This window comes from Rhagoletis zephyria, unplaced genomic scaffold (genome assembly GCF_001687245.7).
Source record: "Rhagoletis zephyria isolate East Lansing unplaced genomic scaffold, Rhagoletis_zephyria_1.1 Rzeph_scaffold_00089, whole genome shotgun sequence".
NCBI lineage: Eukaryota > Metazoa > Arthropoda > Insecta > Diptera > Tephritidae > Rhagoletis > Rhagoletis zephyria.
The window spans coordinates 542,453-555,670 of NW_016157173.1; the positions used below are offsets into that span (position 1 = coordinate 542,453).

At 33.2% G+C, this 13,218-nt stretch overlaps 1 protein-coding gene across 1 annotated transcript in view; it reads left to right on the forward strand.

Moving 5' to 3' along the window:
• The window catches only part of RhoGAP102A (Rho GTPase activating protein at 102A), a 280,795-nt gene that overhangs the window by 260,621 nt on the left and 6,956 nt on the right, over positions 1-13,218 (forward strand). Inside the window, exons 9-10 of the mRNA XM_017630466.1 lie at positions 1,055-1,370; positions 1,441-1,572. Of these exons, the coding sequence (XP_017485955.1) occupies positions 1,055-1,370; positions 1,441-1,572 (448 nt within the window). The remainder of the gene's footprint in view (positions 1-1,054; positions 1,371-1,440; positions 1,573-13,218) is intronic.

The window sequence follows — 13,218 nt, forward strand, 5'->3', positions numbered from 1 at the left end:
AAGCATTTTTGTAATTAGTGATAATGATAATATGAGCACTCATATGATACTCAGCTGTCTTGCAGGATGGTTTGGCTGAAATAACAACATCAGCGTTGGGCAGAGAGGGCTTTTACTCTGCTCGCACCTATACAAAATCTATATAAAGCTTAAAAGAGCTTTGCCCGCGAGAAAGGCGGTGCCCATCGCTGACGTTAATATACGAGTACAATAAAAAAAAAGCAAACGTTCAAGCTCACATTGACATATATTTAGTGCTTTATCAAGGATATTTGACAGTAGCAAAAGAAATGCGTGAATTTTCTGGTACTTTATTAATTAAAGATCGCAAGTTTGCACGGTTAGGCGAATCCTGGGCCGGTTACTCAATGTCTGGTTAACACTAATCTGCGGTTAAACATCGTTATCGACGTCTTCGACTCCATGCATACAACAGGCAATCGGTAGCGTCGATAACGTTGTTTAACCTGTAGTTAGTGTTAACCAGACATTGAGTAACCGGCCCTAAGGGTCATTTACTCAAAGTCTGGTTGACACTAATCTCCGGTTAAACATCTTTATCGACGTTACCGACAGCCTGTTATATGCATGGAGTCAAAGACGTAGATAACGATGTTTAACGGGAGATTACTGTCAACCAGGCTTTGATTAAATTGCCCTAAAGGTTATAATTTATAATTATAACAATTGTATTGAGCTTGAGGCCGATTTTTTAATGAAAACTATTGCGGAAAAATTAACAATAATTTATAAATAGTAGGAGTGATAGCTGTTTCGGAGATCACCATACCTCCTCATCAGACTTCTTCAGCGGTAGTCTATTCCGTTTTTCCATTGTGATTGCACCCGCTTTGGAAAAAATAGATTTTTCGATTATTTTGAAAATTAATCAGATAATCCTTCTATTGATTAAAAGGAAAATTTCGATACAATTAAATAGTTAAGTGAAATCAAATAAACGATCTTAAGTTTTTCGATTCATCGTGCCATCACTAGTTTCCGTAGTATGTTTCTTGTTGCAATTTTCTTAAATTAAAATTCCTCACATCTCTAGGAATACGTAATCGACGTCTGCAATTGGAGGCGATCTCGCATTTGGTAAAGCTGCTTCCAGTAGCTCATCGTGATACGCTTTATGTTTTATTAAAATTCTTAGCAAAAGTGGCTTCCTGTTCAGATGATATAGCTGGGCACGACGGTAATACTCAAATTAGTGGCAACAAGATGGACAGCAATAATTTGGCAACCGTTTTCGCGCCAAACATCCTCCGTACAACATTAAAAAGCTCTTCAACCGCTACCGCAGATGTAGCAGCTTGTGGTTACAGCAACGAGCAAGAATCTATGAGTGATGCAATTAATGTGATCAGGTACTTTAACGCAATTTATTTATAACTTCTATTTAATAAAATATATGCATATATACATATGTTCTTTCAGAATTATGATCGATCATTGCGAGGAAATCTTTAAAGTATCAGCCGAATTAATAGACGTTGTCTATTCCCACATGCTCGACATGTGCCCAGAGAAGCTTTATTGTCTATTCGAGCAACGTAGTCAGAGCGTTAGGTAGGTATATTATGTTTTTTTTTAAGAACCGTGCATATGTCTTTACTAGCATTCTTCAGGGAAACTTCTCATTTTGAGATATTATCTACATATTTTGAAAGAAAATTGGAAAGAAGGAAGCTTGTTTTTATGTAAACTTTTACTGAAGAATACAAAAAATGTACTTCTAAATTTGGGTCTCTTGAATGGGCACAGTAAAGAAATAAATAATTGTGTAATTAACAAGTCTTAAAACTATCAGCTTTTACATAGAGAATGTGGCCCAAGTAGGTGCTGAAAATCTGAAAATTTATGAATTCGTGGATTCGCGAGCTAGTGCAAAAAAAAAAATAGAATAGGTACATGCAAATTTAGTTGGCAGCAACAGCAGCTTAGAAAATATGAAAGGGATCCATTCGGAAGCAAAATATGTGCCATTGTGTGGTCAGTTTTTACTTATATGCATTCTCCGACCGAACTGGAGAAATGAGGTGCTATTAGTGCCTCCAGAAGGAGTAATAATTTTTCTATTGAACTAAATTTCAATATGTTTCATAATTTCCTTTTTATTAAATAAACTTCGAATTTGCGTTGAGCTGCAGCACGGAAATGTGTAACTACCAGGGAACGGATTTTTAGGACCTAAAAACATATAAAAAAGGCAAAGTAAAATAACGAAATAGACTGTAAAAGGCACAATAAAATATAGAAATAGGCAGAAAAAGGCACTAGAAATCGCAAAAAATTCAGAAACAGGGCACTAGAAGTCGCAAAAAAGGCAAAAAAGGGACTAAGAAAGACAAAAACTGAAAGAAAATCAAAAAAATTTTAACTAACAAAACTTAAATATCTAATATTTGTAGTAACATTGAAACACTAGATGCATTTTGAATTTTTCTGGCAGCATTTTCATTTGATTTTCGCGAAGATAAGCCTTAAATATACTAAACGAGCAATCGGCGTGAGTTGATACAAGTGGCGCCCAGTTTAAATATGGAACGTTTACAACTTTCATATTTTCAGGAATAAGGGATTTTTCCTCGCCCTTAACAATTTTATCCACACCCCAATTTGTCTCCAAGCCTACATTAGCTAAGAAAACGGCTTTGAAATTTTCCAGCACCAATTTGGCAATAGGTCCCCGCGCCTCTATAAGCCGCTTCTCAATGTAATCAAAAATAAATTTTGTGTTAGCTTTTTAAAATATCATACTCATGTGAGGCAAAAAAGCTACATTCTCCGCCCTTTGTCAGGGGCGATCGTTGCCCTGAAAACCATATGGTTGCTTAAAACGAATACATTATCCAATGAGGGAGCTAGACAAGGGCAAGAAGGCAAAAACATGCCCTTTTACAGGGTGTGTAACATCAAACATATTTTGCACCGTGGAAGGCAAACATTTTTTGCGAGAAACGAAATCACCATTAATGTTTGCTTAAGTATTTCACTACTACTTACACACTGCGTTTTACTATACATACTAATTTTCGTAGCACTATTTTCGAATCTGGGCATTTATTTTTTTAATATTAACAAAAACAAAATTTAAATGCTATAATCACTTTTTTTAATGGTAGAAAAGGCAAAAAGGCAAATATCTTAAAAAGGCAAGCAAAATGCATTCTCAAATGTGTATATGTTACCGGCCAAACCCGATCTTATGGCTAAACTAGTTTTGCCTAGGCCAAACTAGTTTTGCCTAGGCCAAACTAGTTTTACCAACACGCAATAGGATATACCGGTTTAGCCTAAGATAAACTGGTCTTTCCGTAGCCGGTTTGGACAAACCGGTTAAGTCTAGGCTAAATAGATGATCCTGATCACAGCGTACGGCAGTGCTCGCGAGTGACGAAAGCAGCCTCAGTAGCATGCTGAAATAACTCGCTTATATATACACGAGATTTGGAAGTTTTTATCCAGACTTTCATCGACATTTTTGAGGTATAGTTGGAAAGGTCCTGCAGAGTGCGTCCAGAAAATGTATTCAAGCTTCATAAACGATTAACCGGATTATTAAAAATTAGGCTGCAGTGTTGCGAAACAAAAAATATTTTTTTTGCTTTTTCAGGTTTAAGGGGGTATGTGGATGCACCAAATGTATTTAGTGTTTTTCTATAGGCCAATACCTTTCAAACGATACCTTATATATTAAGTTCTGGCTACTAGTTGGAAAGATATAGAGCTAAATGTGTTTTGGTTCGTGTCTCCACTACGAGATACGTTGCGATATGTGTAGCGTCTGAACGTACCTTCATTTAATTTTTTCAAACTTTCAAGAATTAAAGTACCAAAAAACTAGGAAGGTTTTGTTCCAGGATGTTTCGATTCGTAGGCCTTTGTGGGCGTGGCTGGTGCCTGAAATTCGAAAAAAGGCAATTTTTAAACTACCACTGAGGTCGCACTACTCATTCCATACCATTGAAGTGGATATCAGTAGAAGGGTCTTAAAACAAGCTATCAACGCTGTCTTTTGCGTTTATAAAATATAAATATGTCATAACGTTATCGCCTGAAAAGTAAAAATCGGGCTGCTGAAAATAGAGAACTCGGGCATTTTTTTCAAAAACTGGTCAGTCGATTTTATTCTAAGTTTCCACAAGTCTAGCCCAAAACCTTAGCTCTCTTCTGGTACAGTATATTTTGCTTTGCTGCCTCTATACTTAAGTGCACATTTAAGGTACCTACCCCAAAATGCACATCAGAGGCATTATTTTTAAAATTTATAAGGAAACTGCTCTGATAGATGCATTCAACATACCTGCACATTGGCGATACCTGTCTTAAAAATTGTCCAACTAGTATCAATTATCAATGAAAGTATTACGTTTACCTGCACTGGCCCTATTTTGTTCATCTCGCAGAACAACGAAAATTGCTATTAATTTATGTAGTTATATAGATAATTAGATAGCAATCGGTAAAAATTTCGCTTGCAGTAATTTCTACATGGTAAGGGCTCCGCCAATATTTGGTTTCATAGGGATTTGGATACCTTCCTCAAAGAAGGATGTGCAGCTAAGCAAAATATACTGTATGTAGCCTATATCTGGGAAAACTATTCTTGTGGATATATTACGATTCAAATTGAAAAAATGTCGCTCCAAAAAGGGTCAAATGGTTAAAATTAACATATCCGTCTAATTTAGTTACTTTAAGATACAAAAATCATATACCCAGTTCCCCGAAAAAAGTGGCCATTCCCCGATTGCCACTTAAATCGAAATTCCCTGCAAATCGGGGAATTTCCCGCGAGTTGACAAGTTGAAGGGTGCAGCTGTGCTAATCCTTTCGTACATGTCATCGAAACTACAATTTGTGTGTATTTTAGGGTTTTTTTTCAGTCGCATGCCAAAATTTTAACATTTTTCGCAATTTTAATTGCAGGTATGTACACAGTATGTAACTATGCTACATGGGTTTATCACCCGCACTTAACCTAGCTGGGAAGACGCATACAATATTACCTACAGTTGTACATTTGTACATAAATATGTATGTATAAATGCATTTAGTTCACCCAATGTGCCGCTCTACTTAAATAAAAGTTATAAATTGCCACTGAACAAAACTACTTGAAAAAAAATCATTAGTTTTATAGCACGAGTGCAACTCCGTACACGTGATAGAAGTAAAACTTCTTAAAAAAGCACAGGTGTGCGCCCCACACCCGGTAGAAATCTTAACAATAATTAAACCACGAGACAATCAGGCGAATACAGTTGTTTATTGTATCCAAAATTGATACCAATTTTATACGTTGTTATCATTTCTCACAATTTTTTTTTTAATTTTTTCGAATACAAAGGATATGACCGTTCTTTTTCGCTTTATTCCGTATTCGAAAAATTATATTTTTCAATGGACACATGGATTTGAACACATAATTTAGATTTAGATATCATTTTTAACAATTTGTTTGGGAAAAATAAAACATTTGNGGCTGCTGAAAATAGAGAACTCGGGCATTTTTTTCAAAAACTGGTCAGTCGATTTTATTCTAAGTTTCCACAAGTCTAGCCCAAAACCTTAGCTCTCTTCTGGTACAGTATATTTTGCTTTGCTGCCTCTATACTTAAGTGCACATTTAAGGTACCTACCCCAAAATGCACATCAGAGGCATTATTTTTAAAATTTATAAGGAAACTGCTCTGATAGATGCATTCAACATACCTGCACATTGGCGATACCTGTCTTAAAAATTGTCCAACTAGTATCAATTATCAATGAAAGTATTACGTTTACCTGCACTGGCCCTATTTTGTTCATCTCGCAGAACAACGAAAATTGCTATTAATTTATGTAGTTATATAGATAATTAGATAGCAATCGGTAAAAATTTCGCTTGCAGTAATTTCTACATGGTAAGGGCTCCGCCAATATTTGGTTTCATAGGGATTTGGATACCTTCCTCAAAGAAGGATGTGCAGCTAAGCAAAATATACTGTATGTAGCCTATATCTGGGAAAACTATTCTTGTGGATATATTACGATTCAAATTGAAAAAATGTCGCTCCAAAAAGGGTCAAATGGTTAAAATTAACATATCCGTCTAATTTAGTTACTTTAAGATACAAAAATCATATACCCAGTTCCCCGAAAAAAGTGGCCATTCCCCGATTGCCACTTAAATCGAAATTCCCTGCAAATCGGGGAATTTCCCGCGAGTTGACAAGTTGAAGGGTGCAGCTGTGCTAATCCTTTCGTACATGTCATCGAAACTACAATTTGTGTGTATTTTAGGGTTTTTTTTCAGTCGCATGCCAAAATTTTAACATTTTTCGCAATTTTAATTGCAGGTATGTACACAGTATGTAACTATGCTACATGGGTTTATCACCCGCACTTAACCTAGCTGGGAAGACGCATACAATATTACCTACAGTTGTACATTTGTACATAAATATGTATGTATAAATGCATTTAGTTCACCCAATGTGCCGCTCTACTTAAATAAAAGTTATAAATTGCCACTGAACAAAACTACTTGAAAAAAAATCATTAGTTTTATAGCACGAGTGCAACTCCGTACACGTGATAGAAGTAAAACTTCTTAAAAAAGCACAGGTGTGCGCCCCACACCCGGTAGAAATCTTAACAATAATTAAACCACGAGACAATCAGGCGAATACAGTTGTTTATTGTATCCAAAATTGATACCAATTTTATACGTTGTTATCATTTCTCACAATTTTTTTTTTAATTTTTTCGAATACAAAGGATATGACCGTTCTTTTTCGCTTTATTCCGTATTCGAAAAATTATATTTTTCAATGGACACATGGATTTGAACACATAATTTAGATTTAGATATCATTTTTAACAATTTGTTTGGGAAAAATAAAACATTTGGATTATTGTTTGTATTTTGGTCGATTTTAAATTTGCTACCCCAAAATAATTGATATCAAATAAAACACCTCTTTGAGGTACAATTTTCGAGTGACGAAAGCTGAACTAGAAACACAAAATTTATGATATTAATTTCGTGACGAGAATTATACGTATTGTTTAACTGCCTTGGAAACGTACGGAAAATCTTTTTTTATTTATTCGGAACATTGTGAAATTCCGTCTACTGCTAGAAACACAAAATAAAAAAACAGAACTTTTGCAACGATTCGTATGAATAAAAAAGATTTTCCGTACGTTTCCAAGGCAGTTAAAAAATGCGTATAATTCTTGTCACGAAATTGATATTTATCATAAATTTTGTGTTTCTATTTCAGCTTTCCTCACTCGAAAATGTTACCTCAAAGAGGTGTTTTATTTGATATAAATGTACTTTCCAGTTTAAACTAGAGTGGCCTATGTTGATTGTGGGTCCAGAGATGAGCCGTGATAAATATGCCTTACCTCGGGTGAGCCCAATAATTGATTAAGGTTCGTAGGGAAAATCCATTGCTTTGCATGTATTTGACAAGTAGTAGATCGTACATTATATATTTTCTGTCCTTTTTATGGGTAGGAAATCTAATGATGCACTTCAACGTATCCCTGTAGTCAAATGAACTGTAAACTACCTCACAACTAGTATGAACCGCATGCCCAACTAGTCAGCCAACTATCTTTTTTCCATACAATCAACTGGTATTTTTAACATGGGGATGTCCTACGAGATGGCAATTGTCAGATTTCGGTCAGAAATATACCAGTATCATACTAGTTGAAAATAGACAGAAAAATACTAGTCTAGTTATGGACCAAAACCACTACTTTGGGAGCCAAAAAATAAAATGAATTCATGAATATAAAATAAAAAACTTTTAAGTACACTTTAATATATAACATATTTTTATTTAGCAGCCTTAGATTTGCCAATAATTAGTGTTAAATTTTTTGAGTATTAATTAAAAGAAAAAATAAATACATGGATATTTCAAACTTTCGAATATAAATTTAAAGTCATTTTTCATTAAATGTTATTAAAAGTAAAGGTCTTCAGGTACAATAAATACTATATTTTTATCTTTTTTAATAATATGGAATATGCAAAGAAAACATTTTGNTATCAATTATCAATGAAAGTATTACGTTTACCTGCACTGGCCCTATTTTGTTCATCTCGCAGAACAACGAAAATTGCTATTAATTTATGTAGTTATATAGATAATTAGATAGCAATCGGTAAAAATTTCGCTTGCAGTAATTTCTACATGGTAAGGGCTCCGCCAATATTTGGTTTCATAGGGATTTGGATACCTTCCTCAAAGAAGGATGTGCAGCTAAGCAAAATATACTGTATGTAGCCTATATCTGGGAAAACTATTCTTGTGGATATATTACGATTCAAATTGAAAAAATGTCGCTCCAAAAAGGGTCAAATGGTTAAAATTAACATATCCGTCTAATTTAGTTACTTTAAGATACAAAAATCATATACCCAGTTCCCCGAAAAAAGTGGCCATTCCCCGATTGCCACTTAAATCGAAATTCCCTGCAAATCGGGGAATTTCCCGCGAGTTGACAAGTTGAAGGGTGCAGCTGTGCTAATCCTTTCGTACATGTCATCGAAACTACAATTTGTGTGTATTTTAGGGTTTTTTTTCAGTCGCATGCCAAAATTTTAACATTTTTCGCAATTTTAATTGCAGGTATGTACACAGTATGTAACTATGCTACATGGGTTTATCACCCGCACTTAACCTAGCTGGGAAGACGCATACAATATTACCTACAGTTGTACATTTGTACATAAATATGTATGTATAAATGCATTTAGTTCACCCAATGTGCCGCTCTACTTAAATAAAAGTTATAAATTGCCACTGAACAAAACTACTTGAAAAAAAATCATTAGTTTTATAGCACGAGTGCAACTCCGTACACGTGATAGAAGTAAAACTTCTTAAAAAAGCACAGGTGTGCGCCCCACACCCGGTAGAAATCTTAACAATAATTAAACCACGAGACAATCAGGCGAATACAGTTGTTTATTGTATCCAAAATTGATACCAATTTTATACGTTGTTATCATTTCTCACAATTTTTTTTTTAATTTTTTCGAATACAAAGGATATGACCGTTCTTTTTCGCTTTATTCCGTATTCGAAAAATTATATTTTTCAATGGACACATGGATTTGAACACATAATTTAGATTTAGATATCATTTTTAACAATTTGTTTGGGAAAAATAAAACATTTGGATTATTGTTTGTATTTTGGTCGATTTTAAATTTGCTACCCCAAAATAATTGATATCAAATAAAACACCTCTTTGAGGTACAATTTTCGAGTGACGAAAGCTGAACTAGAAACACAAAATTTATGATATTAATTTCGTGACGAGAATTATACGTATTGTTTAACTGCCTTGGAAACGTACGGAAAATCTTTTTTTATTTATTCGGAACATTGTGAAATTCCGTCTACTGCTAGAAACACAAAATAAAAAAACAGAACTTTTGCAACGATTCGTATGAATAAAAAAGATTTTCCGTACGTTTCCAAGGCAGTTAAAAAATGCGTATAATTCTTGTCACGAAATTGATATTTATCATAAATTTTGTGTTTCTATTTCAGCTTTCCTCACTCGAAAATGTTACCTCAAAGAGGTGTTTTATTTGATATAAATGTACTTTCCAGTTTAAACTAGAGTGGCCTATGTTGATTGTGGGTCCAGAGATGAGCCGTGATAAATATGCCTTACCTCGGGTGAGCCCAATAATTGATTAAGGTTCGTAGGGAAAATCCATTGCTTTGCATGTATTTGACAAGTAGTAGATCGTACATTATATATTTTCTGTCCTTTTTATGGGTAGGAAATCTAATGATGCACTTCAACGTATCCCTGTAGTCAAATGAACTGTAAACTACCTCACAACTAGTATGAACCGCATGCCCAACTAGTCAGCCAACTATCTTTTTTCCATACAATCAACTGGTATTTTTAACATGGGGATGTCCTACGAGATGGCAATTGTCAGATTTCGGTCAGAAATATACCAGTATCATACTAGTTGAAAATAGACAGAAAAATACTAGTCTAGTTATGGACCAAAACCACTACTTTGGGAGCCAAAAAATAAAATGAATTCATGAATATAAAATAAAAAACTTTTAAGTACACTTTAATATATAACATATTTTTATTTAGCAGCCTTAGATTTGCCAATAATTAGTGTTAAATTTTTTGAGTATTAATTAAAAGAAAAAATAAATACATGGATATTTCAAACTTTCGAATATAAATTTAAAGTCATTTTTCATTAAATGTTATTAAAAGTAAAGGTCTTCAGGTACAATAAATACTATATTTTTATCTTTTTTAATAATATGGAATATGCAAAGAAAACATTTTGGTTAAAAATAAAATGAATTCTTTAGATAATTTTTGAGTGAACTAAAATAAAAATAAAAGTTTTCATTAAAATAAATTAAATTCATTTACTTTGCACATTTCAGTCTATTATTTTTAAAAATTTATAAAAGTAATAATTAATGTTCAAAATTTGAGATTTGGATAAGAATAAAATAAATAAATAATTCAAGCAGTTATTAAATATTCTTAATATTTGTCTATAGTTTGCGNCAGCTTTCCTCACTCGAAAATGTTACCTCAAAGAGGTGTTTTATTTGATATAAATGTACTTTCCAGTTTAAACTAGAGTGGCCTATGTTGATTGTGGGTCCAGAGATGAGCCGTGATAAATATGCCTTACCTCGGGTGAGCCCAATAATTGATTAAGGTTCGTAGGGAAAATCCATTGCTTTGCATGTATTTGACAAGTAGTAGATCGTACATTATATATTTTCTGTCCTTTTTATGGGTAGGAAATCTAATGATGCACTTCAACGTATCCCTGTAGTCAAATGAACTGTAAACTACCTCACAACTAGTATGAACCGCATGCCCAACTAGTCAGCCAACTATCTTTTTTCCATACAATCAACTGGTATTTTTAACATGGGGATGTCCTACGAGATGGCAATTGTCAGATTTCGGTCAGAAATATACCAGTATCATACTAGTTGAAAATAGACAGAAAAATACTAGTCTAGTTATGGACCAAAACCACTACTTTGGGAGCCAAAAAATAAAATGAATTCATGAATATAAAATAAAAAACTTTTAAGTACACTTTAATATATAACATATTTTTATTTAGCAGCCTTAGATTTGCCAATAATTAGTGTTAAATTTTTTGAGTATTAATTAAAAGAAAAAATAAATACATGGATATTTCAAACTTTCGAATATAAATTTAAAGTCATTTTTCATTAAATGTTATTAAAAGTAAAGGTCTTCAGGTACAATAAATACTATATTTTTATCTTTTTTAATAATATGGAATATGCAAAGAAAACATTTTGGTTAAAAATAAAATGAATTCTTTAGATAATTTTTGAGTGAACTAAAATAAAAATAAAAGTTTTCATTAAAATAAATTAAATTCATTTACTTTGCACATTTCAGTCTATTATTTTTAAAAATTTATAAAAGTAATAATTAATGTTCAAAATTTGAGATTTGGATAAGAATAAAATAAATAAATAATTCAAGCAGTTATTAAATATTCTTAATATTTGTCTATAGTTTGCGTTGTTGATTGATAATAGAAATTTATCAAATAATTATATTAATAGTGTAAGTAAAAAGTCAAAAATAATTGAAAATGATTAATAATAACAAAATAATGGTGTCATTAAAACTAATGAATTAATTAACATTTTTTTTAAGTAATTAATTATTAATCATTGTCGGCCGCTGTGGTGTAGTGGTAAGCAGTGCGCGCTTTCACACATCAGCACCTGGGTTCAAGCCCTGGTCAAAGCAACATCGAAAAATAAAAATTTAGAAAAAAGGTTTTTTCTTAACAGCGGTCGTACCTCGGCAGGCAATGGCAAACCTACGAGCGGATTTCTGCCATGAAAACCAGCTTCTCATAAAAATACAATCGCCGTTCGGAGTCGGCGTAAAACTGTAGGTCCCTCCACTTTGTGTGACAACATCAAGGCGCAAGCCACAAGTCGGAGGAGAAGCTCGGCCAAACACTAACATATGTGTAAACACCAATATAAAAAACTATTAATCATTAAAAAAGTGGTAATATCGGTATTTGATAATTAAACAGTTATCCAAAAAAACATGCCTTAATTAATACTCGTCAATTAATCATTATTTAACCGGACTGGTATAACTGAATACGTATTCCATTTAATAATTATTTAATATACCCAAATAAAAGTTATAATATTTTGTGTATTAAACTGTCGAAGTTAAATAAAACAGGACCTGAATAAATCGTTTTGTACTTGGTACAAGTCTGGTCATTTTCGAACTAGTTCGGTTTCTGTCAGGGAATTTTAGTTGTAAACTAGTATTTTTCCTGACTAGTTTGCGATTTCACTGCAGGGATGTTATTTTAGACATTATCTAGTAAAAACGTGTATGTAACAGTTTTACTGGAATTTTTACTGGCTGGCGGTTTCTTACAGAACTTGAAAGAAAATAGCAAAGTAGGGGAAATTGAGAGAGCGAAAATTACAGCTAAACTCGCAAGTTTTATTGCATTGTTACTGGATAAATTTTTACTGGTAACCATTTGCTTGTAAGAAATAGAGCTGATGGTGTGATGCTGGGTGTCATTCACACTAATAAAAGAATTGTTTGTGGAGCTATTACAGTTCAAATTTACAAAAAAAAAAGTAAGTTCGCCTGTGCCAACCTGGGGAAGTGAAACTTACGTTACATATCTAGCTTACGTCTCTGTTTATATCTTTAATATCTTTGCTTTTATCCTTTTCTTCATCTACATATTCTCCTAGATGATGTCAGGTGCGATGACTTGATAAGATGCCATGTGACATAATGTGAAGTGACGTGATAGGATGTCATGTCATGCCAAATGACGTCATATCATGTGATATTCTATCATATGATGTCACAGCATGTCTTTAAAAATTTCGACAACAAAACAGATAAAGTTATCGATAACAAATTCGAAAAAATATTTAGATGACAAAATCGATAACTAATCGATAAAAACATCGAAACCTCAATCGGTAAAAAACATCGATAACAAAATCGATAAAAATATGGATAATAAAATCAATAACTATATCGATAACAAAATCGATAAAAATTATCTTTGTATGGGCCAAATTCCTATGAATTTTGTTTGCTGGGTTGGAGCTGCTTCGGCCGATGGAGTAAAAGGCGAAATGC